The sequence below is a fragment of the Engystomops pustulosus genome, chromosome 3, assembly GCF_040894005.1.
Source record: "Engystomops pustulosus chromosome 3, aEngPut4.maternal, whole genome shotgun sequence".
Lineage (NCBI taxonomy): Eukaryota > Metazoa > Chordata > Amphibia > Anura > Leptodactylidae > Engystomops > Engystomops pustulosus.
The window spans coordinates 53,054,032-53,080,803 of NC_092413.1; the positions used below are offsets into that span (position 1 = coordinate 53,054,032).

The 26,772-nt window shown below is 40.2% G+C and overlaps 2 protein-coding genes across 4 annotated transcripts in view; both read left to right on the forward strand.

Moving 5' to 3' along the window:
• EIF2AK2 (eukaryotic translation initiation factor 2 alpha kinase 2) overlaps positions 1-11,360 on the forward strand; it is a 79,563-nt gene extending 68,203 nt beyond the window's left edge. For both annotated transcript variants that reach the window (XM_072140809.1, XM_072140808.1), the window contains 5 exons: positions 4,809-5,004; positions 6,458-6,601; positions 8,807-8,905; positions 10,461-10,523; positions 11,067-11,360. In XM_072140809.1, the coding sequence (XP_071996910.1) occupies positions 4,809-5,004; positions 6,458-6,601; positions 8,807-8,905; positions 10,461-10,523; positions 11,067-11,177 (613 nt within the window). In that variant the 3' untranslated portion in view covers positions 11,178-11,360. The remainder of the gene's footprint in view (positions 1-4,808; positions 5,005-6,457; positions 6,602-8,806; positions 8,906-10,460; positions 10,524-11,066) is intronic.
• Positions 11,361-16,815: 5,455 nt separating this feature from the next.
• Positions 16,816-26,772, forward strand: part of LOC140121357 (interferon-induced, double-stranded RNA-activated protein kinase-like) — a 31,502-nt gene continuing 21,545 nt past the window's right edge. The window contains exons 1-7 of one of the 2 annotated variants that reach the window (XM_072140815.1): positions 16,816-16,980; positions 17,918-18,040; positions 18,467-18,602; positions 20,174-20,229; positions 21,961-22,009; positions 23,482-23,525; positions 25,440-25,488. In XM_072140815.1, the coding sequence (XP_071996916.1) occupies positions 17,937-18,040; positions 18,467-18,602; positions 20,174-20,229; positions 21,961-22,009; positions 23,482-23,525; positions 25,440-25,488 (438 nt within the window). In that variant the 5' untranslated portion in view covers positions 16,816-16,980; positions 17,918-17,936. The remainder of the gene's footprint in view (positions 16,981-17,917; positions 18,041-18,466; positions 18,603-20,173; positions 20,230-21,960; positions 22,010-23,481; positions 23,526-25,439; positions 25,489-26,772) is intronic. The other variant, XM_072140817.1, reaches the window with a different exon arrangement.

Sequence of the window (26,772 nt, forward strand, 5' to 3'; positions counted from 1 at the left end):
CGGCCTCCCTTTACAAATTAAGAGCCCGTAGCGGCCTCTCTTTACTAATTAATAGGCCCTAGAGGCCCCCCTTTACTATTTAAAAGGCCCTAGAGACCCCCCTTTACTAATTAAAAGGCCCTAGAGCCCCCCCTTTACTATTTAAAAGGCCCTAGAGACCCCCCTTTACTATTTAAAAGGCCCTAGAGACCCCCCTTTACTAATTAAAAGGCCCTAGAGGCCCCCCTTTACTAATTAAAAGGCCCTAGAGCCCCCCCCTTTACTAATTAAAAGGCCCTAGAGGCCCCCCTTTACTAATTAAAAGGCCCTAGAGGCCTCCCTTACTAATTAAAAGGCCCTAGAGGCCCCCCTTAACAAATAAAAAGCCCCAGCCTACCTTTACTAATAAAAAAAAAAAACCCTAGCTTCCTTCCCTATACAAATAATAACCTTATATACTTACCCTTGATGTCTTCTTCCGCGTACCTTCACTCCTAATGGCGATCCGCTCACCTTCTGTAGCTCCTGCACCGCGCGCCTCTGGTCACGTGACTTACGCGACCTGACGTCAGGTCGCGTCAGTCACGTGACATGGGCCGCGCGGTACAGGAGCTACAGAAGACGGGCGGATCGCCGACGCGGGACTTGGAGGTAAGTATGGGGCAGAAATACGGGGGCGCGGCGGCAGCTCGACACCGGGGCAGCCTAGTTCGGGCAACTTTCCCCCGCGGCACACTCAACCTTGTGTCGCGGCACACTAGTGTGCCGCGGCACACAGGTTGAAAATCACTGTACTAGGGCACCCCGCACTCTATAGCCTTGAGTGTCCCACCCCCCTTCTTACCATGTCTCATTCTCTCAGAGTTTCCGCACCTAATATCCAGGGCCGGCGCTATGGGTAGGCAAAGGTGGCAATTGCCCAGGACCCCCTGAAAGGAGAGAATCTCTTCTTTCAAATGAATCTTGAATTTTGTTTCTAGGTGCCATGGATCCAGAGATATTCAGGTTTAAAGTGAGAATATCAGGTGCCATTTTTATATATAAAAATCACTCCCAACGGCAGTTTAACAGTTATTATCTCCATTTTCCTAAAACTTAGAAACACAATTTTAGATTAGTTTAAAAGAGGAGACTCTCTTCTTTCATAGGAAAAAAGAAGTAAGGTTCTATGTGTCACAGAGCCAGAGGTACAGCCCTCTGAAATTACCCCCCCCCCCCCCAATCCAGATTCTTAGCCATCAGGCTGCAGGGAGCATTTGCTGCACACAGGAGCTGCTGCACCTCACAGATAATGGAAATATTCACTTTATATGTTACTACATTTTGAGAATGGATAATATAAACTAATATTCATGTTTTTAACCCTTCTCTATGCAGAACTATCTAAGAACACACTTTGGGCCACATGTATCAATCGTTTTTTTCTGTTGTTTTTGTGCATTTTCATTCAGGCGCACCGTTTTTGCGCCATTTTTGCGGCTAAACGCCAAACTAGCTGCGCGGCAAAAATAACCAGCTTTCCCTCATTTATCCTAGCAATCCAGATGTTTTGCTGCGCCTTATGATATTCATCACTTGCGACTTTTCATTTAGGCGCAAAAACACTCCAGCCGGAAGGTGGCGTTAACTGAGAAGAAAGCACTGAGCCCCTTTGCAGAACAGCTCATTTCTAGCAGCAAAGCTCAGCCAGACACTGCAGACACTAGAACAGATCATACAGACATTACATACACTACAGACACTAGAACAGATCATACAGACATGAGATACTCTGCAGACAGGAGCTGCAGACTCTATTTACAGTTCATCACCTTCTATTTACAACACATTCTGCAGAATCCTGAGCTAAAAGCAAGAGTGCTGAGAACGTTGCAGATACTACAGACAAGTGTCCCCCATGTAATTCTTCACAGTATCACCAATGTGTCTGAGGGGGATACTGTGCAGAATTACAGGGGTGCAGCAGAAGATCAGCACTGGGGGATCCCCTCCAGGAGAAGCCCCTGCTGAGGAGGTCACTGGGTGCCACACACCTGAGCTATGCTGGGCTGTGAGAGAAGCAGAGAGGAGCTTGTAGCACGATCACATGTAAGTGCCTGAATCTAACATTACGCCTTAACTGCGCCAAAATTGTGCCTAAACTGTGTTAATGTAAAGCGATTAATAAGAGGCAGGAAATTAACTTATCACAGATGGTTGTAGCTTGTGATAATTCTGGAAAACAGTGCGCCAGAATTTAGGCGCAGCTACTACACTTAGGCGCACAAAAGTGATAAATGTGGCCCTTTTTCTCTTATTCCCTTTTATTTCGTGATAGTTTTTTTTTGTTGGGAAAATTGACTGATATGATGAACATTCGATCCTCTTTGCCTAATGTGACTACACCGCGACCAGAACATGTCCATAAAGTTATATGTAACACCAAAAACACACACATTATTTACACCGATGTTATGACGTTCTCACTCTCATTCTTATGAAGCGCGGAGGGTTCTGTTATTGCGCTGCTAATACAATGGCGCACATCTAAAAGTGACTTTTATTATCTCATTAGAGAGGTTTATGGATATATAGTTATTTATTTGGGTTACCATTGTCTAAGGAACAGACAATGATACATCTGTGTGAATTTTCTGCAGTTCCATTTGCTGCATATTTTGGTGAATACTGTATATTGGTGTGGGGTATGTATGCTCTCCTCACATCTTACTGTTTTAGGAAAGTATATTTTCTTTATATAAGTATTCTGGATTTGTACATATTTTAGAGGAAATTTAGAATGTTAATTGCCAAATGCATCGCCTGGTTGTCTGCTTTCAAAATTGTATAGGTTTTATGGCGCCTTTACCTTTTTTTCAGTTTTATTGCTATATTTTGCAGGTTGTGACTGTCTAAAAATGTCTAGCTGAAAAGCAGATATCTAGGTATTACAGTTTTAGTGATATTATGTGGAAGAAACCGGAGGACCCGGAGGAAACCCATGCAGACACAGAGAGAACATACAAAATCTTTGCAGATGTTGACCAGCGCTGCAAGGCTGTAGTGCTAATCACTGAGCCACCATGCTGCCCATAAATCTTTCTATCATCTATCTATCTCCTATAAAATTCTCCCATATTATAGTTTGTTTTACCATACTAAAGGGAGCCTCTTACTGACTGTGACTGGTCATAAAATAGTTTTGGGGCCCCACTTTTAGTTTTGCCCAGGGCCCCACTTTGTCTAGAACCGGCCCTGCTAATATCATCTGTGAGCATCGACACATTCTCTACAGACGGTATCCTTTCTACACAACATATGGCATCCCGAGTAGGGGATAACCATTGCAGAACCACATATACCTAGAAATTTGAGTGCCACTCTGCATCACCAGTGCCTATACCCACTATATGGCATCATCTCCACGAACACTGGTAACCGATACGTTTTCTTATTTTTACATTAATATTTTTTATTATAATATGTATTAAAAGCTAAGTTTTATATTGGTCCTCCACTTCCCTTGTACTACTTGTCATACCTACCAAGTGGTGTTGGGAGGGGGTATACACCACCCTCCTTCTCGTATGTATTTTTTCAAGCCCTGCAAATTAGATGACCAACCTATAAGCTGGGATGGAAAGCCTCTGAAAACCTTTTATTAAAATTTTATAGGTGACAAATGGTGAAAAGTAGCAATGTCGAGCTTTAAATACACACTCAAACATATGGAAACGGTTTAGATACAAAATGAAATGGTTCAGGAACAGGTAGTGGTACAAACAATGCAGAATAGAAGAGAGACTTGTAAATGAGACTAATGTTATATTATCACTCTTGCTTTAATCTGAAGTCTCTCTGGAACAAGTAAGACAGTCTACACATAAATGGTTTCCTTGACCACAGTAAAAGTTGAAGATTTGAGACATCCCCATGGTTCTCCTCAGAGAGCACTATGTCTTGCCATGTATTTGTGTCAAAATATGGTAAAACAAAGATTCTTTTTTCATACAAATGGTTTTAATAAAAAAGAACTATAAAAACCTAGTAAAACCCAAATATATTTGGTGTCCCCATGATCTTACCAACCCATAGAAAAAATACATAGTGATTTGTAGGCTACAATGAAAGCTGGTAACACAGTGCCCATTAGAAACTGGCACAAATATGGCGGACATAAACCCACTCAGTATGCATGACAAGTAAAATATGAATATTGCACAGGCGTGGGAACTTATCCGGCCAGGCAGATGAAGGAAGGGACGAGTAGATAGGAATGAGGACGGGAGGGGCAGCTTGACTCAGCAGAGTTGTATACGTCCCACCGGACTCTGGCTGTATGCCAGGTAAGATTATAAACTCTCCTTTTCTTAGGATAAGCACCACAGAATTTGTAGGCAGAAAAAAGGTGCAATTTAGTTAAAAGGCTGCTATGGGAACCTGTCACTAGCTGCAATAGTGAAAAAGCTGGTGAGAGGTTCCCATAGCTTTTCATGTAGAGCAAAAAAAAAACAGGAAAGATATTAAACAATGCTTTGCGTGTGTGCGAGAGGCTTAGTTCTCCAAAGAAAGTATGAAAAAGGATTGTATGAAGAATGTGGAACAAAATGCATTCTATAACCTACATTTATTTAAGAAGTTGTAAATGTAATTGCCAATAATTAGAGTTTTGTTAATCACCACATTTCCCAGAACTAACTGTATGACATGTAAGGACTAAAATATTCCTTTATGTAGAAAACAAAAAAGCTCTACATTCACCAGCACAAACAAGACTTTCATAAAATAAATCTTTATGTATAAATTTATGTTTTAAAAAACATATCCTCCTGTGTTTTTGTATATTGCAGTGACTTTAGTGGAGGGACCTGGACATGCCTTTATATTCAAATGGAACTATGTGAAAATGGGAGCTTAAAGAAGTGGATCAAGAAAAGAAACTCTGAAGATAAAATTAACAAGTCACAGAGTTTTGAAATATTTCGTCAGATTATTGACGGAGTAAAATACATCCATTCTCAAAAGCTTATCCACAGGGATTTGAAGGTGAATATCATTGTAATAAAATGTGTTGTATACATATTCTGCTGATTAAGAAATGGATGCAGTTTGTCAGTTTTTTACACGTCCAAATATAATGGCTATAACACTTATTTTTAGGGGTTACAGGTAAAGGAAATTAACCATCAAAATTCAACATGATAAACCAGGGACACTTCTTCTTAGATCCAGGCACCAGGACTGTGGTAATCTTCTTATCACATTTCAACTAACCCTCTATTCTTCCCTCTGCCTCCTGTAATCTCTCAGAGTTTTAGCACAAAAAGTTGATTTTAGAAGGAAGGAAGCAATGCACAACAAATATAAAAAGATTACCACGGTCACGATGTCTGAATCTATGAGTAAGTGTTCCTGGTTTATTTTGCTTGATTTTGATAGAGATTTTCCATTAAAGAGGACCTGTCAGCCTAAATTATGTCCCCATTCAAACATAGAAACCTAAACCAATCCCTTTCTCTTGATTTTAACTTCCTGTCTTCAGGAAAAGAGTAGGAAAATGCACCTTGATTTTTCTGACCCCTTACCAAATAAGAGGTCGGATCCTCGGGCCAGTGTGCCTGCGGTCAGGTATATTCATAAGGGGGGTGCCGGCACTCCTCTATGTATTGCAGCCACCACCCCCCGTGTCCCAGTTCTTGCGCACTGGATGCCGGCATCTCTGGTGTCTTCTGGGCGGCGCATGTGCAGTAGTTCCCACACAAGAGCAGCCAGGCAGATGAGGGAGCGCGCAGGCCACAATACAACCGATGCTGCTGCCATCCCGCTCCGGTGACAGCACGCAGCCCTCTGCGCCGCCAAACTGAACGTAGCGGATTGGACCTTTAGGCAGCACAGCATCTGCCTTAAGACACCGCAGGACTCACTGCAGTGTTTGACCTGATGAAGACGCCATTACGGCGTTGAAACGCGTAGTCCCATTTCCAATAAAAATAATCAACAATACACCTCGGATGTAGCGCGTCTAACTCTTTGACCCCGTTTTTTCTCTTTCTACATGCTGGCCTGAGTGACTGACATGGCCCTGAACATAGCTCTTGCGTGCTGCATGCCATCATCACTGGCATCCAGTGCGCAAGCGTGAGAACTCGAACCCGGGGGGTGTTGGCTACAATACATAGAGGAGTGCCGGCATGCCCCCTTATGAATATACCCTACCACAGGTCCGTGGATCCTTTAAGTTTTTAGGCCTATAGTTTGAAAAAAAAATTAATTTAAAAAATGAATATCCATGGTAAGTGAAACATGACTGGCATATTGAATCACTTTTTAAACATTTTGAAAAACTATAAACTGTGTTAAGATCAAAGAGAATGCCTAACATAGGTTTCTCTTTAGTGTATTAGTATTTTTTGTAAATAAAGGAAAATAAGCCATATTTAAATGGCACATTTTAACATCCCTTCAGAAACTTAAATGAATCATTATGCTTCTGTTATAGCCTGCAAATATACTATTTACTAAAGACATGATAGTGAAAATAGGGGATTTCGGCCTGGTGACTCGAATGACTCATGAGGAAGAGAGCAAAGCAATTGAACGAACTCGTGACACTGGAACTCCATCCTACATGGCTCCCGAGCAGGTGAATACTCTGAATTATAAAATGGGTGGTCAGGGTACCTGACATAGAACTTGCAGCTTCCGAGGGTCCATGGCCACGCAAACTGCCATCTAAGTCAACTGTTTGAAGCAAAACTATTCTGTTCTGTGCTGCATTTATGACTATTTCTGCAGCATTTAAGTGGGGATTTTGGCGCACACGATCGGATTTTGGCGCAAAATGCCGAATTGCATGTGACACAAATAGGGGGGCGTGCCCGACGGACAACCCGACTGATTCGGACTAAGCGCGGGATTTACAATTCAAATTGTGTCGCAAGACAATGCACTCGCATACACCGGGAAGAAGGTGAACTCCGGCGGACCTCAGCGGGGAAGCGACACATGCAGGAAAATGGACGCACAATCTTGAAGAATCGCGTCGGACTTCATCCTCGTCAGAAAACGCACCTCGGGGATCGCGACAGGACCGGGTAAGTAAATCTGCCCCATTGTTTTAGTTTTTGAAAATGTATTAAAACACAATAAAACCTATATAAATTTGGTATCACCATGACCGTACTGAACCAAAGAATAAAGCAGATTTGTCACTTGGAGCGTACAGTAAAAGTCATAAAAACTGAGCCCATAAGAAAGGGATACAAATGCGTTTTTTTGCCAATTTCACCACATTTTACAGCTACCTAGTACACAGCATGGAATTATAAATAATGTCATTGGGAAGTAAAATATGTCACACCAAAAATAAGCCCTCAGACAGCTCTTTACAAGTAATATATTTTTTGAAGATGGAGAATGAAAAATGAATGGAAAAAAGCTGCAACGCGAAGGTGTTGATGCCTGCCGATGCAAAAACAAGCAAATTTCTCCCAAAATGAGTTCTATATTCTACAAAACAAGTTAACCATAAAAAGCTATGTAGATGGGATATCACCGTAATCGTAGTGACCCATAGAATAAAGATAACATATTACTTTTATGGTACGGTGAGCAGTGGAAGGGGAATAAAAACCGTAAACCAGAATTAATTATTTTTTTAACCACCATCAAGAAAGAAATAATAAAATCTCATTAGCTATGGATCTCCCTAAATGATGCACATGAAAAGCACTGTTTTTAGTAAATCTGGGCCACTGGGTCTATGTATTATGGTCCACGTTAGTCTTAGACATTAGACACGCACACCAGGACATACTACAACGTCCTGATGCTGCAGGGGGTGTATGGAGAGGGCTCATTGACTGAGCTCTCTCCATACACAGCGAGTGTCAGCTGTATTATACAGCTGACACCCGCCTGTTGCTGCCGCGGTCTATGCTGGCACCGATCACGGCAGTTACCTGTTAAGTGCTGCGGTCGAACCCGGCCGTGGCACCTAACTTACCATTGTAAAAAAAGTAAAAGTTTAAATCATCCCCCTCTCTCTAGATCACATATAAAAGTAAATAAACAGTAAAAATCATAAACATGATAGGTATCGCCGCGTCCAAAATGCCCGTTCTATCAACATATTTAAAAGATCATTCCCGGCCGTGAACACTGTAACAGAAAAGAGCTCCCAAATGTCCAAATCGCCACTTTTGCCCCATTTTTCCATCCATGAATATCTAAATAAGAAATGATCAAATGATCATATAGGACCCAAATTAATATAAATTAATACACACACATACCGCAAAAAATAACACCTTACACCAACACCGTACACAACAAAGTTTGAAAAAGTTATTGGCCTCAGAATTTGGCAAAATGGAAAATATTTCTTATGTACAAAAGATTTTTTAAAAATCTATTGAAACCTAATAAAACCTATATCAATATGGTATCCCTGTGAGCATAGGGACCCAAAGAATAAAGAGTGTCATTTGAGGTACAGAATAAAACCTGTAAAATAGAGCCCACGAGAAAACGCCACAATTTTTTTTTTTCAATTTTACTGCACTTGAAATTTTTTTCCAGCTTTGCAGTACATTGCATGGAATATTGAATGTAGCCACTAAAAAGTACAATTTGTCCCGCAGATAACAAGCCCTAATCTCTGTAAACTTAGAAATAAAAAAAGTTATTGCTTTAGGAATGAGGGGAGTAAAAAACAGAAACGCAAAAACAGAAAGAGTCCTGAAGTACTGTAGAACACAAACTGTAGATCTTCATGAATATGTGATTCAGAAAAGTTTACATAGTTGCTTTGGCAAATTCTTAATTCTCTTTTATATTTTTTTAACAGAAAAATAAGAAGTATGAAAATGAAGTGGATATATACCCATTAGGATTAATATTGTTTGAACTTTTGTGGATATTTCACTCCGAACATGAGAAAGCAAATGTATGTGGTGACTTGTTATTTTAAATGTAAAAAAAAAAAACTGAAAAAGAAATGGTTGGAAGATTTTTTTATTTGTGAAAGGAAAGCATTGATGTGCCATGATATTAAGATATGTACTTTAAGGGAAACAATTTCAGAAAAACATAAAGGGGGATCTCAAAGCAAAACAAAATCTGCAGTTCCTTGTGTGAGGCCAAGAATTGCAACTTTTCCCTCCATTTTGCCAACTTCACGCCACTTTTGTAAATGATGAATTCTACGCAGACAGGACTAGGCAGGACCTGGCAAAAAATTCATCCAGGCACACAATTATGCACTGTATATACCAAGAGGCCAGACCTTCTGAGTATATCTGGTGTGTTATTTGTCCAAGGAGGGAATATTCAGACTGGTCCATGATGCTCCCAGTCTTAATACATTTCCCCCACAGTTTTAAATGTGATACCAGGGACACTTGTCTGCTCATCTTCAGCTTCTTCTTCCCTGGCTTAGTTTGGTTAACAGCTCTCCTCGTATATGTGTATACAATTGTTTAATTATCCTGGTAAATAGCTTGTTGCCTGCAGTATTTAGATCACTTTGTCTTGTTATAAGTAACTCTACCAGAGACCTTGAATTGCCACTTTTAGCTTTCCCTTGTTTTTATTGAAATGTTCAAAAGTACAGTACAGTGAATACTGTATATACTCGAGTATAAGCCAACCCGAGTACAAGCCGAGGTACCTAATTTTACCACCAAAAACTGGGAAAACCTATTGACTGGAGTATAACCCGAGGGTGGGACATGCATTGGTCACAGCCTCCAGCCAGGATAAAGCTGACCAGCCCATATCCCCCAGTATATAGCCTGCCAGCCCCTCCAGTATATAGCCTGCCAGCCCCTGCCCACCCAGTATATAACCCGCCAGTCCCTCCCCACCCAGTATATAGCCTGCCAGCCTCTCCCCACGCAGTATACAGCCAGACAGGCCCCTGCAGTATACAGCCAGCCATGCCCCTGCAGTATACAGCCTGCCAGGCCCCTGCAGTATACAGCCTGCCAGGCCCCTGCAGTATACAGCCAGCCTACTCAAGTATGTACGGTATACCAACATGGTTTAAAAACGCCTTCACTGGCTTGGTTAAAATGCAACTGGAGTTAAAATCTAAATAGACACTTTTAAGGACATCTACCACCAGGATGAAGGATTGTAAACCAGGCAAATTGATATACTGGTGTGTGCCCCCTCTGACAGGGTGTGATCTTCACTTAGATTTTATGCTCTGTTTTTCACAAAAAAAGCTTTACAATTATGCATTGCTCCAGGTTCTATAGGTGTTTATGGAGCATAGAGCCCTTCAGACTCATTTGCATAATTCTAAAGCCTTTATTTTCTTTAAAACAACGGCATTGGAATTTAAAAGAAGAGTGGATCCTGCCAGAGGGGGCGCATACCGGTATGTCACTGTGCTTGGTTTATAATCCTTCATCCTGGTGGTAGATGTCCTTTAAATAATAAAGATTTGTTGGTTCTATGTTTTTTAACATGGTTTCACTTCTGATTTTATTCTTAAGCACTGGCACGGTGTCCGGAAGGGAACATTTCCTGATCGGTTTGAAGAGCAGCATCCCTTGGAGGTAAATATTTATTAAATTATATTCACCATTTCACCACCAAGGTCAAATGTCAGGGCAGAGGCCATGGAGCCGTGGAGCAGTTTAGGCAAAGTCTATCATCTCACGGTGGCACTGATTTCTATTAACCCTTTAATGACCTTGCCCTTTTTCCATTTTCCACCATCAAAAATTTTGAGTATAAGCTGACCCGAGTATAAGCTAATTTTAACACACAAAACTAGAAAAACCTATTGACTTGAGTATAAGCGAGGATGGCAAATGCATTGGACACAGCTTCCCCAGTATACAGCCTGCCAGCACCCTGTAGTATACAGACAGCCTCCAGTATATAGTATATATCCTGCCAGCCTGTAAAAAAAATAGACTCAGTACTCACCATTCTAACGGACTGGGCAGCTCCGTTTCCATCTTCATGTTCCCGTGAGCCCTCTCCAAGCACCCGCAGCCGATAGCGGGTATCGTTAAGGGGTTAAAATAAACTTCTATGCATTCCATGTGTTCCTTTTATCATTATTTTTTTTTTATTAATTTGTGTTTTTACAGAAATATGAGATCAACAAAATGTTATCACATGATCCAAAGAAACGACCATCAGCTGAAGATTTAATAAGATCTTTTCAAAAGTTGAAAACACTTGATTCACAAACCCACTAAGAATCCACCCTGTGAAAAAGCTGTTTCATTTCTGTGTGTTTCATATTTTACATAGGAAAGATAGTTCTTTTGAAATAAAATAATGGTATTTGTGGATCACTTAAACTCATCTTAAGAACTTTGCTAAAGAAATACAAAACTCTCTAAAACTATACATATTTTGTAAATAATTTCACAGCAGTCCGTTTTTTTTTCTGTCTCTGTTTTTTACTCTCTGTTTTCCAAAAGCCATAATTTAATTTTACAAGTACAGAGAGGAATAAAGGCTTGTTTTATTCAAAACAAATTGTTCTTTTTCAAAATTCTGGACTATGGAAAACTATGGTTAAATTGGAGCAAAAAGGCAGTTGCGTATTTCTAACGGTCTTGGTTTTTACAGTTTTCATTGTGCCGTCCAAGTGACAAATGTTATTCTTTTTTTTTTAGCAGTGTGGTCACGGAGATATCAAATTTACATTACTTTTACATTATTTAAACACCTTAAAAGGTTTAAAGCTTTTAAAAACATTAAAAAAATGTATACCCGTAGCTGTTTTCTGATACCAGTAACATTTTTATACAGAGCGAAGTAAAGTACCATTTCATGCAGAATGAGATTATTTTTTAATTGATAATATTTTTAAAGGTGTTTATTTGCAGTATAGTAGGAAATGAAGAAGAAAAAGCAGAGAAGTCACATGAATTCAGCTGCAACGTGCTCCATGTAATGCATGAGCAGAGATTTCTGTGGTCAGCTCTGAAGTACACAATATGCAAGTAGATGAAGAGTATTCCAGCCACGAGGGTATCCACATATAGAACAATTCACTGGCACACACATATGGAAATGAAGATTCTGCTTTATACACACAGGAAACGTCACATAATGATGTACGCCCAATCACCAAAGAACACTAGTATAGCAGAATATTTAATATAATTATACGCATAAAATAATGTTATAAAAGAAAAACATGAATACTACAAAAGAAGAGAATATATTAAACATCAGGAAAGACAAAGGAAATAAAGTTGAAATCAATATCGTTATATAACATCCTATCTTTTGTTGAATCCTGACGGAGTTCTGGTTCCAGAAGCAGCTTCCTTCTGTGATCGATTTTTGTCGGTTTTTTTCCATCTTCCGTAATAGAAAACGGAATAGCACAACACACCAAACATTTCCCGCTATAGATAAAAAGTATTAGCACTAAGTTGGTGCAAGAATGGCGGTGCATAAGTCATTGGCCCAGATCTCATAAACTGGCTGCACCAGTTTTCTGTCTGACTTTGTGCTGATAAGAATGTCTTTGGAGCTTGCACGTGTAATTAAAGGACATCTACCACCAGGATGAAGGATTGTAAAGGAAGAACACTGACATGCTGGCGTGTGTCCCTGCTGACAGGATCTGCTATTTTTTGGCTGGTTATGCCCCTGCTTTTAAAAAAATATTCTTTTAAAATTATGCAAATGAGCCTGTGGGGCTCTGGGCTCCATAGGTGTTAATGGAGCCTGGGTTTACATAATTTTAAAGCTTTTTTTTCTTAAAAACAATGGCAGTACTTCTTTTCTTTAGGCTTCTTATGCCTGAGGGGCAAATACTTGCACATCAGTGTGCTTGGTTTACAATGCTACATCCTGGTGGTAAATTTCCTTTAAGAAGTACCTGCGCCAGTTTTTTGTTGTGGCTGCTCTGTGCCAACAGGACAGAAAAAATGTGTACCTAAAGGGACTTGTTAGTGCTTAGTCAGAGTTTGCTACACATTTAATACAGCAACTCAACAGAATTGTGTTGCACATTGTACATTAAAAGTGCCACTAAAAAACGTCAGCAGTAATAATTAAAACGGTTATTGAGAAAAAAATCTGAAACAGCTAATGAGGACGAGATGTGGGTTGGAATCCATATGTTAAAAGGTACGTAGAGTACAGGGGAAAGAGGGGAAGGGACAAAAGAGGGCACAACTCTCCAGGTAGAACAGTAGAGGCAATATCCAGGACAATGGTTTTATGTCCTAGAGCAGTGGTGGCGAACCTATGGCACAGGTGCCAGAGGTGGCACTCGGAGCCATTTATGTGGGCACTCAGACCATCACCCCAGGGCAAAGTTCTCCAAACAGGACAAAATCCACTAAATCTTTCTGCAGTCCCAGGCAACTTAAGAGATGCTGCTCTTAGCACTATTTTAAGGCGACACTTCATTGGCTGTTTGAAACTGCGGGAAAAGTGAGGTGCGGACAGAACTGCAATATCTTTGGAGGTCCTCCTGCTGGACCCACCATTCTTACTCTACAGAGAGACCCTAGAGCAGTGGTGGCAAACCCATGGCACGGGTGCCAGAGGTGGCACTCAGAGCCCTCTTTATGGGCACCCAGGCCACATTGCCCCTGCACAAAATTCTCCAGACATGACTTTAAGAATTCATCTGCAGTCACAGGCAATGTAGATGTTACTCTCAGCATTATTTTAAAGCAACACATCCTCAGCTACTTCGGACTGTAGAAAGAGTGAGAAGGTTTGGGCAGGGGTCCTTGACAGAGGCCCTTCTTCTGTTGAATTTGTGGTAGAACAGAGAGTTACTGCTTAAATTTCTGTGTTGGCACTTTACGATAAATTTTGTGGGTTTTTGTTTTGATTTGAGCACTCAATCTCCAAAAGGTTCGTCATCACTGCCCTACAGAGAAGTTACAACGAGAGTCTGAATTTGCCCTCCTTCTTTCAACTGTATTGGTGACCTCAGGGGGTTAATATGATTGAAAGATGTGGTTGAACAGATAACAATAAGTTACTGCCTAAAATGCCACGTTGGCACTTCCCGGTAAATACGTGGATTTTGGCTGTAGTTTGGGCACCCGGTCTCCAATAGGTTCGCCATCACTGTCCTAGAGGCAATGGTTTCATGTCCATGGATCATGGTATTAGGGCAGTTGAGGAGCTCAGCAATTTAAACCCTTTGTGAGGGTCATTGGTCCCTGAATGTCCAGTTCAATTTTGCAGTTTTGTTATGCCCTTCTTTAACCCCTTCAGGTCTAAGCCATCATATTAAGGCCTTAGGACCAGGTCTGATTTTTAAAAATTTTAAAAACGCTTTAACATATCTGGTGGATTTTGAGATTGAAGTACAATGTGTGATTAGAAAACAAAGTAATAGAAACATATTTAAGATATCTATTGTGTTTAGTTATGAAAAAAATAGAAATTTGGCAGATTTCTAAAAATTATAAATTTTTAAAGTCCAACATTTTCTGCTTTTCAGATCAGTCATGGCACCCAAATAACTTTATAACTAACATTTCCCAAATGTTTGCTTTTTATGCATCCTCTCACTTTTGTAGGTTGTTAGGCGGTTCAGAATTGTGGGTGCAATTTTTTAATTTTTATGAAAATTGCGAAAAAACCTTATTTAGAGGCACCTGCTCAACTTTAAGTGACTTTCAGAGGCCTAAATAGCAGTAAAACCCCATAAATTATACCATTTTAAAAACGGCACCCTTCAATGTGTGAAAAATCAACTTTAAGCCCTTAACGACCTGGCCCTTTTTAGTTTTTTCACTTCAATTTTTCACTCCCCACCTTCAAAAATGTTTATTTTTCCACGTAAAGAGCTCTGTGATGGCTTGTTTTCTGCGTAACAAATTGCACTTCATAGTGATGGTATTTAATTTTCCATGTCGTGTACTGGGAAGCGGGAAAAAATTCCAAATACAGTGGAAATGGTGAAAAAACGCATTTGCACCGTTTTCTTGTGGGGTTGGATTTTACGGCTTTCACTGTGCGCCCAAAATGACACATCTGCTGTATTCTTTGGGTCAGTGTGATCACAGGGATACCAAACTTGTATAGGTTTTATAATGTTTTCATACATTTACAAAACCTCCTTAACAAAATTTTTTATTTTGCCATGTTCTGGCGCTAATAACTTTTTCATACCTTGGTGTACGGAGCTGTGGGTGGTTTAATTTTTTGTGACCTTTGATGACTGTGCTACCTTTGGATCACTTTTTATATTTTTCAAAATGGCACAAAAATGCCACTTTTGATTTTGGGCGCTAGTTTCCGTTACGGGGTTAAATGCAGTAAAAAAACGTTATTATATTTTGATAGATCGGGCATTTTCGGACGTGGCGATACCTAAAGTGTTTATGATTTTTACTGTTTATTAATATTTATATCAGTTCTAGTGAGAGGGGAGTGATTTGAATTTTAAGGGTTTTTTAATTATAATTTTTAACTTTTTTTATTTTTACTATTTTTCAGACTCCCTAGGTTACTTTAACCCTAGGTTGTCTGATCAATCCTAACATATACTGCCATACTACACTAGTGTTGGGAATTCCTGCTCTTCTTAGTGAGCTGGACCATTAGGCTCCTCTGGCTCCTGAACGTCTCCCTATTCCATGTATAATAGGGAGCCACAGTCCAGCCAGTCCCCTGACTCCACACCACTTTCAACCCAACTGTTTAGGGTTAAAGGGGGTGTGGTGAGTCAGATAGGGGCGGGGTTACGTGAGCTCCCATTATTCGCACATGACAGACGGCTCTTGGGGCTGGCTCGTTCGCGATCGACACATCACTAACAGACACTCAGCTCCTGCCGGCAGCAGCATGAGGAGAACTACAAGCTACAGATAGATAAGTTCTTTATTTTGGGAGGCACTAGAGATAGGAAGTCCGGCTCTCCTTAGTGAGCAGGATCATTAGGCTCTGCTCACAAATAAGAGCCAGATCTTCTGGCTCCTGAATGTCTTGCTGTTAAATATATACTCTACTTTTAACCTGATATTAAAATTTGTTTAAATTTTTTGTCAAATGTAATAAAGAATATGAAACAAGAAATATGAAACAAATCAATCATTCTTCACACCTACATGAAAAATGACAATTCTACAAACAGTCCAGACTCAATACACAAACCATGACAAAATGTCTAGGAAATTCATATAATAAGTTTTATCTTCCAATAGACTTAGCCAGCAGCACTGCCAAATGTTTCTGAATATGCAGAGTCATAGCCCAAGTACGTACAAGCTGGTAATAAATCCTTTAGGATAGTATAAAAAAGTCTTTTAGTAACCTATTAGTTACAACCAAAAAAAAACAACCTAGGAAGTGATGCTTGACATTGTTTGCTATAAAAGACGCCCGTAGTAAGTTGGAGTGTTTTTGCATCTTTTGGTGCAACTTTTTAGTGGATTTGTGCTAAATTTGCAACATTTTCAAAAGTTAAACATCTGGAAACTAATGAAAAAATCAGTCGCAAAACTAAAAAAATAAAACATGGCGAACTTTGTAAAACGGCAGCAAATATCGCAAAAAAAATATTCGCATTCCCATAGACCTCTATGGTAGGGCAGAGCTGCATGTCTCCGACTAGGACCTGCTCTAAGTTTTTTGAGGGGCACTAGGCTCAGGCACAGTACAGCTGTGTGTATGAGACCAAAGGCCTGAAGAAAATACGTTCTGCGTTAGGGACACAAGTGCTATACAGTAAGCAGTTTTGGAGCTGCTTTCATGCAAAATCCTCGCTAAAAAGCTGATAAAGAAAAAAAAGGAGAAAACCGTGTGAACCACCCGTTTTGTCAGCTTCATCTGCCGTAACATGGTGCTCCTAGAGGAGGTGCCGGGAGCTGCAGTTATTACATCACATGGGAGAAACGAAACAGAAACTAAGGGTTTCCTGACACCTCCGCTCCCGCCCCCTCTCCTTCACTGCAGCGCCGGCTCCCGGGGCATAGGGCAGCCGTGTCTGGACTACAACCATTCCGGTAACCGACAGCTACGACTGCAGTGCGGTACCGCAGCGACCGGCGTGTGACAGGACAGGTGAGGTGTCAATGGGACGAAGTGACTTTATTGCTGCAACATCCAGAGAGTTGTAATGGCTGCAGAGACAGGTTACAGATCTCCATGTAATTATGTGTCATATTTACTATGTAACTAGGTGTAGAGATGTGGACAATGCTGAGGTTTGTAGTTCCCCAGGAGAATTGTAAAGGCCATCAGAAGTCTATACAGTATGTATATGTAACAAAAATTATAAACAATGGTGATTGAAATCTACAACTGAACATATGAATGCACCCCTGGCGTTTTGAACCTGTTTTCAGGCCGCTTTTAAGCTGTTTTTTGAAAACGCATCAGTTTTTTGACCGTTTTTCCCAATTATCTTAATTAAGATAATTGGAAAACGGACTAAATCGGTCAAAAAACGCATGCGTTTTTGAACGAACTGCTTAAAAACTGCAGTTTACAAACGCAGCGCTAGGGAACGGGGGCAGGCCTCGGACCGATCAATGATGCGTTGCTATGAAAACTCATTCGATCGGTAACCAGATTGCATTAAAACAAACAGAGGTCAACGGATTTAAAACGAAGAGGTATAGAGAGTGTCCACATGGACTTGTACATTGTATATTTTCTGCAGCAGAGCGTCCAGAGCTTATTCATACTGAATAAAATGAAGCAGATTTTTTGCTTGACCTAAAATAATATTTAGCAAATTATTATATTTACATCAATGCGTACCCCCCCCCCCCCCCATATGTATGTATTTGTATGCCCATTCCATGGGTCTCACTGTATGCAGTGCACTGAAGGTGTGTAAAAGACTATAGTAAAAAAAAGAAAAAGATATTGCCATGTTCAAACCCATAATTCCAGAGTCAACTACTTTAAAGTATTTTATGCATTCCACATCCTCGTGACAATACTCATTTGTTGTATTTGTTGTTCACTGTTTATTGATTTTAATTTCTTCAAGGTTATTTATTTAGACCATCATGGCAGAACAAAACTATAAGGGATTGCTGATATGCCACTGTCTCAAATCTGGGTTGTCTTATCGCTTTAATGATTTGAAGACGGGACCAGCGCATGATCCAAGGTACAGAGGAACCTCTACCATAGAATTTTATGTGTACACGTGGGTTAAGTCAGCCTGCATTAACACATGACATTTTTAAGCGAGATCGAAAGGCTCTGCCACGATCACACACTTGCAGGGAATGCAATGTTAAATCTGTGTGTCATCATGGTGGAGCCTTCCATTTGCGTTTAAAAACGCAATTAAGTGTGAACACGGAACTGTTAACGATTGCCATGGTTGAAGGTATTTACCGCTTACACCTGTTAGCATGTGGATACTGTATACAGAGTTGTACAACCGAAGAAAGGTTTCACCTCTCCAAAGAAAACCCCTCACCAATCTGGAGAACAGACTGGCATGTCACACATGGGACCTTGTGCACAAGAGCGACTGGCTCTTAAAATCTTTAAGTGTCATGAGTTTTTTTTCTTTAAATTCTTTTAGATTTACCTCTCATGTGTTTGTAAATGAAGAAATACGAGGAGAAGCACAGGACAAAACGAAAAGGGGGGCTGAGAATCTTGCGTGTAAAATAGCTTTGCTCTCTCTGCAAAACCAAAACCAGGATACCAATCAGCCGGTAAGTTATCGTAGTCAATAATCAGAATTTTTTCAAAGAGGTTTCTGCATTTCTATTCACAACTCAAGAGCCTCTGACAGAAAATCTGTGATTATTGATGGGTCAGTAATCTATTGATTATTGGGCCAGTCAGGTTTATGTTATGGCATCCATAATTTTGACAGGAATTTACTTGAGTAAAAGCCGACCCGAGTATAATCCGAGACCACTAATTTTAGCACAAAAAAATATGGAAAAACCTATTGACTCGTATAAGCCGAGGGTGGGAAATGCATTGGTCACAGCCTCCCCAGTATATTCCCTGCCAGCCCCCTAAAGTATATAATCTACCAGCACCCGTAGTATATAGCCTGCCAGCCCCTGCCCCCAATATAATGCCTGTAGAAAAAAAACCCCCAGTGTACTCACTCTCTGATGCCCCTCCGGCAGGTCCTCTCCTATATACTGATGCTCTGTGTCCCCACGTGGTCCGTCGCAGGTACCATTACGTCAGCTGCTCACTGACATCATAGTGTGTGCCGGTGCCTGCGGACACATTACAATGTCAGCGAGCTGCTGACGTCACAATGCCTGTGACGAACCGCGGGGGGACATGGAGCCGACCGGAGCATCGCTGGATAGAAGAGGACCTGCCGGGGTTGTAGGAAGGTGAGTACACTGTTTGTCTGGTTTTTTTTGACTCGAGTATAAGCCAAGGTGAGGTTTTTCAGTACATTTTTTTTATGCTGAAAAAAATTGACTTATACTCGAGTATATACGGTAAATTTTTTTGTTTTTTTGGCAGGAATGTGTTTATCATATGATTATTTATATAGTTATTTTATTTTTATGTTAAAATATGGTTACAATATTTTATTCTAATATAATGGAAAAAATCCAAAAGGATAATAATAATCAAAATAAACCACAATAGCATTTATAAACAACAGTGGATCTCCATAGGAAGTGCAGCAATGTTTTTTCACCTGTGTCCCAAACCTTACATCCACTAAAAGGTTCTGCCAGCAAGAATCTTATCACACACTGGGGGGAATTTAACAATGTGTCTCGGGTTCCGACCAGTTTCTAACTAAAAAGCACTAGTCATTGTCAGATTTATTAATGTGATGATAAATTCTGGTGTAGTATAAGGCTACATTCACACAATCGTTGGGGGACGTATATATGGCCGCATATACGCCCCCCATACATGTCCTATCTTTCCCGGTATTACGGCGAAGTGCACCATGTATCTCTATGGAGAAGGGCGGGGGCAAGCAGCGCTCACCCCTTCCTCCTCTCCCATGCGCCGAGCTACAGCGTGCACACGTTAGTGTGAATGTAGCCTAAGATTGTTGGTTCCTACTTTGGACCTAATTTCATTTGGCACCAATGAGAAAATGAATTATTATGGAGTCCCCATTGAATTTTCAAACTTGTTGGGTTATCTTTAGATCCAATCTCTGAAGGTGTCTTCTATTATTATTACTGCTACATAAAGAGATACATACATCCTCTGTTAACTCAACAATGTATGTACTTGTGTCCGCTAAATTATCATCTGAATTAATATTCAGTGTTTTATTTTCAAGGCGCAGCCAGTAGGTAACTCTGCTTCCCCAGACAGTCCTGAAGTTTTGGATCAAAGGTAATTCAGCTGCTGGTCTAATGATAATTTACAAATACTACAAAGCGTTAATCTCTAGGATATGTTGGCACTATGAAAAAAATGGAGAAAAAATGGTTGTACAATGAAGGCAGAGAATTGAAACACACCTACTTTTATTTTTTGGGAGGATACCTGATACAGGCGGTCCCCTACTTAAGAACACCCAACTAACAGACGACCGCTAGTTACAAACGGACCTCAGGATTTTCGTAATTTACTGTACATTAGCCCTAGGCTACAATGATCAGCTGTAACAGTTATCACAGTTGTCTGTAATGAAGCTTTAGTGTTAATCCTGGTTCTTATGACAACCCAACATTTTTAAATCCAATAGTCAAACAGACCCAAAAGTTTTTTCCTGGAGATACAATTATAAAGTATACAGTTCAGACTTGCATACAAATTCAACTTAAGAACAAACCTACAGAACCTATTTTGTAGGTAACCAGGGGACCGCCTGTATATACTTACAACGCTGGCTTGCAGCGCTGGGGACCTTGGTTCAAGTTCCAGGGTCAACATCTGCAATGAGTTTGTATGTTCTCTTTGTGTTTGCGTGGGTTTCCTTTCGGGTCCTCCGGTTTCCTCCCACACTCCAAAACATATTGGTAGGTTGCTTAGATTGTGAGCTCCATTGGGGACAGTGACCGATTTGGTAATCTGTGTGCTCTATATAAATAAAGGAATTATTATTATAAGGGCTGCAAAGTATAACAATTTCCTTCTGTTAAGTGTGCAGGAGGAGACGCGCAAACGGCCAGCAACAAGTGATTCCTTCTGTATGCAGCATATACTGAACAGATGTAGGCCAAAAGATTGCTCTTTCTTCCTCCATCTGCCAGCATATGTCTGTGGACATGTTCTGTGGCTCAGAGCTGCACCAATACTTTTGGGTAAAAGATAGAGCACACTTTGTCTTTTTAGCAGTGTGTTCACTGTACTGTGCCGTTCACAATGCACATCAATGGTGACCACATGCAAACTGCTGTGGTCTATGGAGGCAGGAGGGGTGATGAGCGCTCACCCTCCTCCTGGCCCTGTGCTCACTCTGGATCCTGTCCGGACAAGCACATGGCTGAGTGAATAAGGCCTTATACTATATTCTTTGTGCTCATGCGGTTTAAAGGGGTTGGCCTCTATTTTACATAAATTGCCCATGTGCTTTTACTGCCTAATAATAATTGAATGCTCACCAATTGATTCATCATTCCTTTATTGCTGTGTGCAGACTCTCTGTGCATGCTGTAGGACCTTTGTTTACATGTCTGAACACTGATAAATAGGAGGGACCTGCAGCAGGAGATTAAGACTCATCCTACTGACCCTCCCTCCTCTCTGTGTCTGTCAGTGAGACGGACTGAGAGAACAAAAACACACTGAAGGCCATTATGGACGGACTGAAGGAGTGAGAAACGGGAAGATGTGTGGAGATGCAAAGTGCAGCATGTAGAGAACAAGGAAAGGCTGACACTGAAGCTCACATAGGAGGCAAAGGTACAGGTACATATACATGCAGAGACCTGTCTAATTAAAGGGACTTATTGAAAAGTGGCCAACTCCTTTAAGTAATGATTATGCACTGCAGGATTGTTAACTTTAGACTACCATTATGGGTCAGCAGTAATGGGCAGTTTTAGTATTGTTTTATTATTTACTTTTGAATGAGAATATTATTATATTCATATTCTAATGCTGTTTACTATTTTACAGACCTGCAGAAAGCTCAAGCCCGCTTAATAGCGCTGCCAGTGACTGTATGGTATGCAAATGTATTTAGTTTCACTATTTTATATTTACTTTTTAAAGGAACTTTGTGTGATTGGAAAATTCATCACATTTCCCCTGGATAGGTAATCAGCTTCATATTGGGTAGTTGGATGCCTTCAGTTGCTATAATTGATAATAGGAAAAAAGGGAGACACGTGGCGTCTAAAGATAGACTGTCTGGTTGTATTGTAAGTAGAGGGATCTATAGTCTTAGAAAAGAGGGTGTAGGGAGAAACAGAGGTATGGTGGGCTGCAGCGTACCCTGTGGCACAGAGGAAATCCTGTGATCCAATACAAAGTAGGAAGGGGGACAATTTTGTAAAAAAAAACACAGGTTAGTGTGTGCGCGCTGCCCCTATGACTAGAATGGAGAGGTGGACTCTAAATAGTAGAAAGTATTTTATTATTTTTTCAATAGCGGACGACGCGTTTCAAGGACGTATCGTCCTCTTTCATCAGGTCCTTTAACATAATACACTGGATGCAAATATGGTCTAGGCGTATGTTGTTGAGATAGCAGGGAGATGGAATAGTGATGATACTTGCTACGGTGGTAGAGCCAGAGCACGGGGCAACGTCCCTTGTAATTAATGGGGGATAAACGTCACTGGCGATTAGTGAGAGAATCAATGCCAGCTGGCCGGAGGTAGTGTTGCTCGCGTTGCACGCCAGAGTATAGCCAGACATTTTTTGTGCTGAAAACTCTGCTTATACACGAGTATATACGATAATCAGAAATTTTAAAAACCTAAAAGTTCTAATCACCTCCCCCCTTCTCTAGAACTGATATTAAACGTAATAAACAGTAATAATCACAAACACATTGGGTAGCGCTACATCTCAAAATGCCCAATCTATTAAGATATAAAAACGGTTATTGCCGGCGATGAACCCCATAACGGGAAATGGCACCATTTTACACCACATTAAAAATGTAATAAAAAGTGATGAAAATGTCACACAGTCCTCAAAATGGTAGCAATGAAAATGTTAGCTCATTTCGCAAAAAAATAACACCTCACACAGCTACGTACACCAAAGTATGAAAAAGTTATTAGCGTCAAAAGATGGTAAATTTATTTATTTTTTACACATTCATTTAATTTTTGAAAATGTATTAAAACACAATAATACCTATATAAGTTTGGTATCACCGTGATCGTATTGATCCAGAGAATAAAGCAAAGGTGTTATTTAGAGTGCACAGTGAAAGCCGTAAAAACTGAGCCCACAAGAAAGTGATGCAAATGCGTCTTTTTCACCACATTTGGAATTTATTTACAAATGTAAATAAATAACGCCACTGAGAAATAAAATTTGTAACACAAAAAATAAGCTATCACACAGCTCTGTACACAGAAAAAGAAAAAGTTGTGGATCTTTGAAGGTGGAGAGCGATAAATAGTGGAAAAAACCCTGTGTCCTTAAGGGATTAATGATGTATCGTATCATTTTTTTTTGCAGGCTCAACAAGTACAATACCTTGCTTCACCAGGCATTTTAGTAAGGTAAATTGGATAATGGTTAATCAGTATTGTTGCACATAGTGAATAAAGTTTCTAAATGTTACCATTCATGACTGATAAGAGTGATTGCCATCTGTATACAGATCTGCAGATTATATGGACAGTAGGTAAAATTGTAGCTCATGGATGTATATAGGGAAACTTCACTTCTTTTATTTAATCATTTTTTGTGAACAATTAAACCTTATTTATTGCAACATTATTTTACATGTGGAGCATAAAGCCATTGCAATGCAAATGGTCTGTGGCATTGGTATATTACCTCCTCGGAAAGACATGGTCACCAGCTCTGCTCTGTCCGCTTCTGCCCACATTGTCCTCTGCACCTTGATTGTATAAGCTATCCTCACCCATTAAAAAGGTGTTGTTTATATTCTATTCTCCCAGTGCAAACCTATCCTGGTTTTCCTTACTCTTTTACTGTGTCTATTGGCTGATTATGTTCTACTGTGACAACCCCAGCTAGTTCTAAATAGGATTTGGAGGTGCCTGTCCTGACCTCTGGCCTGATCCTTGACCCCACTAGTATTCCTGCCTTGAACTTTGCTTATTCCTGACGTTTCCCTGTCTGACCACCTGGTGCTTTGTACAGGTGTCTAATGTCCTGCCCAAGTCAGCTGTCCCCCTATGCCAGGACTACTCCAAGATGTGATAGTCATGTTTATCAATGTCCAGGTCTCTGACAGGGGAGTTTCCACCTTTTAGAACTCATGTCATAATTGTCCACACTGACAGAAACATTATGGTATCTATGAGGCTCCTCAACATAGGCCTGAGGTAGATGTCACTCATAGATGTCACACATAGTCTATTATGGCCTCTGATAAACTTATACTTTTTTGACTGGGCTCCACTTTACAGATCAGTATACAGAATTGGCCTCAATATGACAGCAGAGATGCATGGACATGTTTCTGGTGTATATTTACAGCTTTCTCTGTACATTTTAAAGTGTAACAGTCATTTAACAGGCACTTTTGCAAGAATCTTGCTCCTTTCTCTTGTATTCTGCAGACTTCCCCTAGATGTCAGCAATCTCACATATGTCTGTTGCTAAGCTCATCCCGTCTTCAGAAAGAAGCTGAGACTATGGAGCGAGAGACACTCTCCCCATCTCTCTCTCTCTCCAATCAGCTGATTACCTCATGTCTCACTGCTCACAGCTGATTACCTCATGTCTCACTGCCCCAGCACTCAGTCATGTGCAGGGAGAAGCCCTAACTAATGTAGTGACCAAACACCTACATTTATCTCTCCTCAGCTTTCCCTGCACTTGTGTATACACAAATAATCCACACAGACAGAAACTGCAGCCCCCCCTCCTCCCATCACCTCACACAAGGAAGTGGCAGGAGATACTCTCCGAGTCTGCAAGCTGTGCCCCCATGTGCTGTGCTGGAGTGTTACTTATATAGATAGACAGATAGATAGATGGACCGAAAGATAGATGGACCGAAAGATAGATGGACCGATAGATAGATGGACCGATAGATAGATGGACCGATAGATAGATGGACCGATAGATAGAGATCGATACATAGATGGCTAGAAGATAGAAAGATATTAGATAGAGGATAGATACGAGTAGATAATAGATAGATAATTAGATAGATAGATAGATAGATATTGGTCAGCAGGAATGATGAGGTGACAGGAGGAAGTCCCGCCCCTCCATCTTGAAAACCATGGTTGCTATGGGCCAAAAGAGGTACTAAATGAGGACCGAGAAGCAAAATACTTTTAGGAATAATTCCCAGGGACACCTGGAGCAGAATTATGTATTTTAGTTTTTTTTTTGCTCAGAATGACGGTTACACTTTAAGTTATCATGGACTTATATTCAATGAGTTATAATGATATAATATTTGTTACAATGTAATACTTTTGACTTTACAGACCTGCAGCAAGTCCAACGCGAGCTAATGGAGCTGCCAGTAAGAATCTGGTATGTAACTCTTCAGTTTTGCTGTATAAAAAACACTCCCAAAGTCATATGCAAATTAACTGAGAAGAGTAATTTTTTCACCCTTAGACCAATCACTTTTAGAGGATGAAATCTTCAAACTTTCTTATCCTGGGCTCTGTAGTACCTAGAACTATGGCTCTGGTTTCACATTAAATAATAAATAAATCTTTAATTCCCAATTATGTCTTTAACCCCTTAAGGACCAGGCCCTTTCTTGTTTTTTTGTTTTTTTTATAATTCCGTTTATTGATGACACAAACAGCAAATCGATACATAACAGTATGAGTTACATCAAGTACAATCAGTGTATGTACATTTGGACAAATATGTGCCCTTGAGTAAATACAACAATAAAATTTTCATATGGGACCAATTCACATGTCTGCCTCTTTTCTTTTTAATTATTTCTAAAAGGTAAAGAAAATTTTTTATTTTTCAGTCCCCACCTTCAAAAATCTATTAACTTTTTTATTTTTCCATGTAAAGAGCTCTGTATGGGCTTGTTTTCTGCGTAACAAATTGCACTTCATAGAGATGGTATTCACTATTCTATGTTGTGTACTGGGAAGCGGGAAAAATTCTAAACGCAGTGAAAATGATGAAAAAACACGTATCCGCCATTACTTGTGGGCTTGGATTTTACGGCTTTCACTGTGCGCCCCAAATGACAGGTCTACTTCATTCATTGGGTCATTTTGACGTCTTCTGGCGCTAGTAACTTTTTCATACTTTGGTGTATAGAGCTGTGTCATTTTTTGCGACTTTTGATGACGTTTTCAGTGCTTCTATTTTTAGGACTGTACGACCTTTTGATCACTTTTTATTGAATTTTTTATATTTTTCAAAATGGCGAAAAAATGCCATTTGCGACTTTGGGCGCTATTTTCCATTACGGGGTTAAACGAAGTGAAAAACAGTTATTATATTTTGATCGGGTATTTTTGGATGCAATGATACCTAATGTGTTTATGATTTTTACTGTTTATTTATATTTTAGGGTTTTTTTAATATAATTTTTTTTTTTTTTACTATTTTTCAGAATCCCTAGGGTACTTTAACCCTAGGTTGTGTGATTGATCCTACCATATACTGCCATACTACAGTATGGCAGTATATGGGGATTTTGCACACCATCTATTATAATGTGCAAATCGCACATTGTAATAGATAGCGTAGATCATGATCGCCTTGGATCTATGTGTGACCCGAGGCTGTTATGGCAACAGATCGCCGCTCCTCGATGACGTCACATGGAGCGACTAT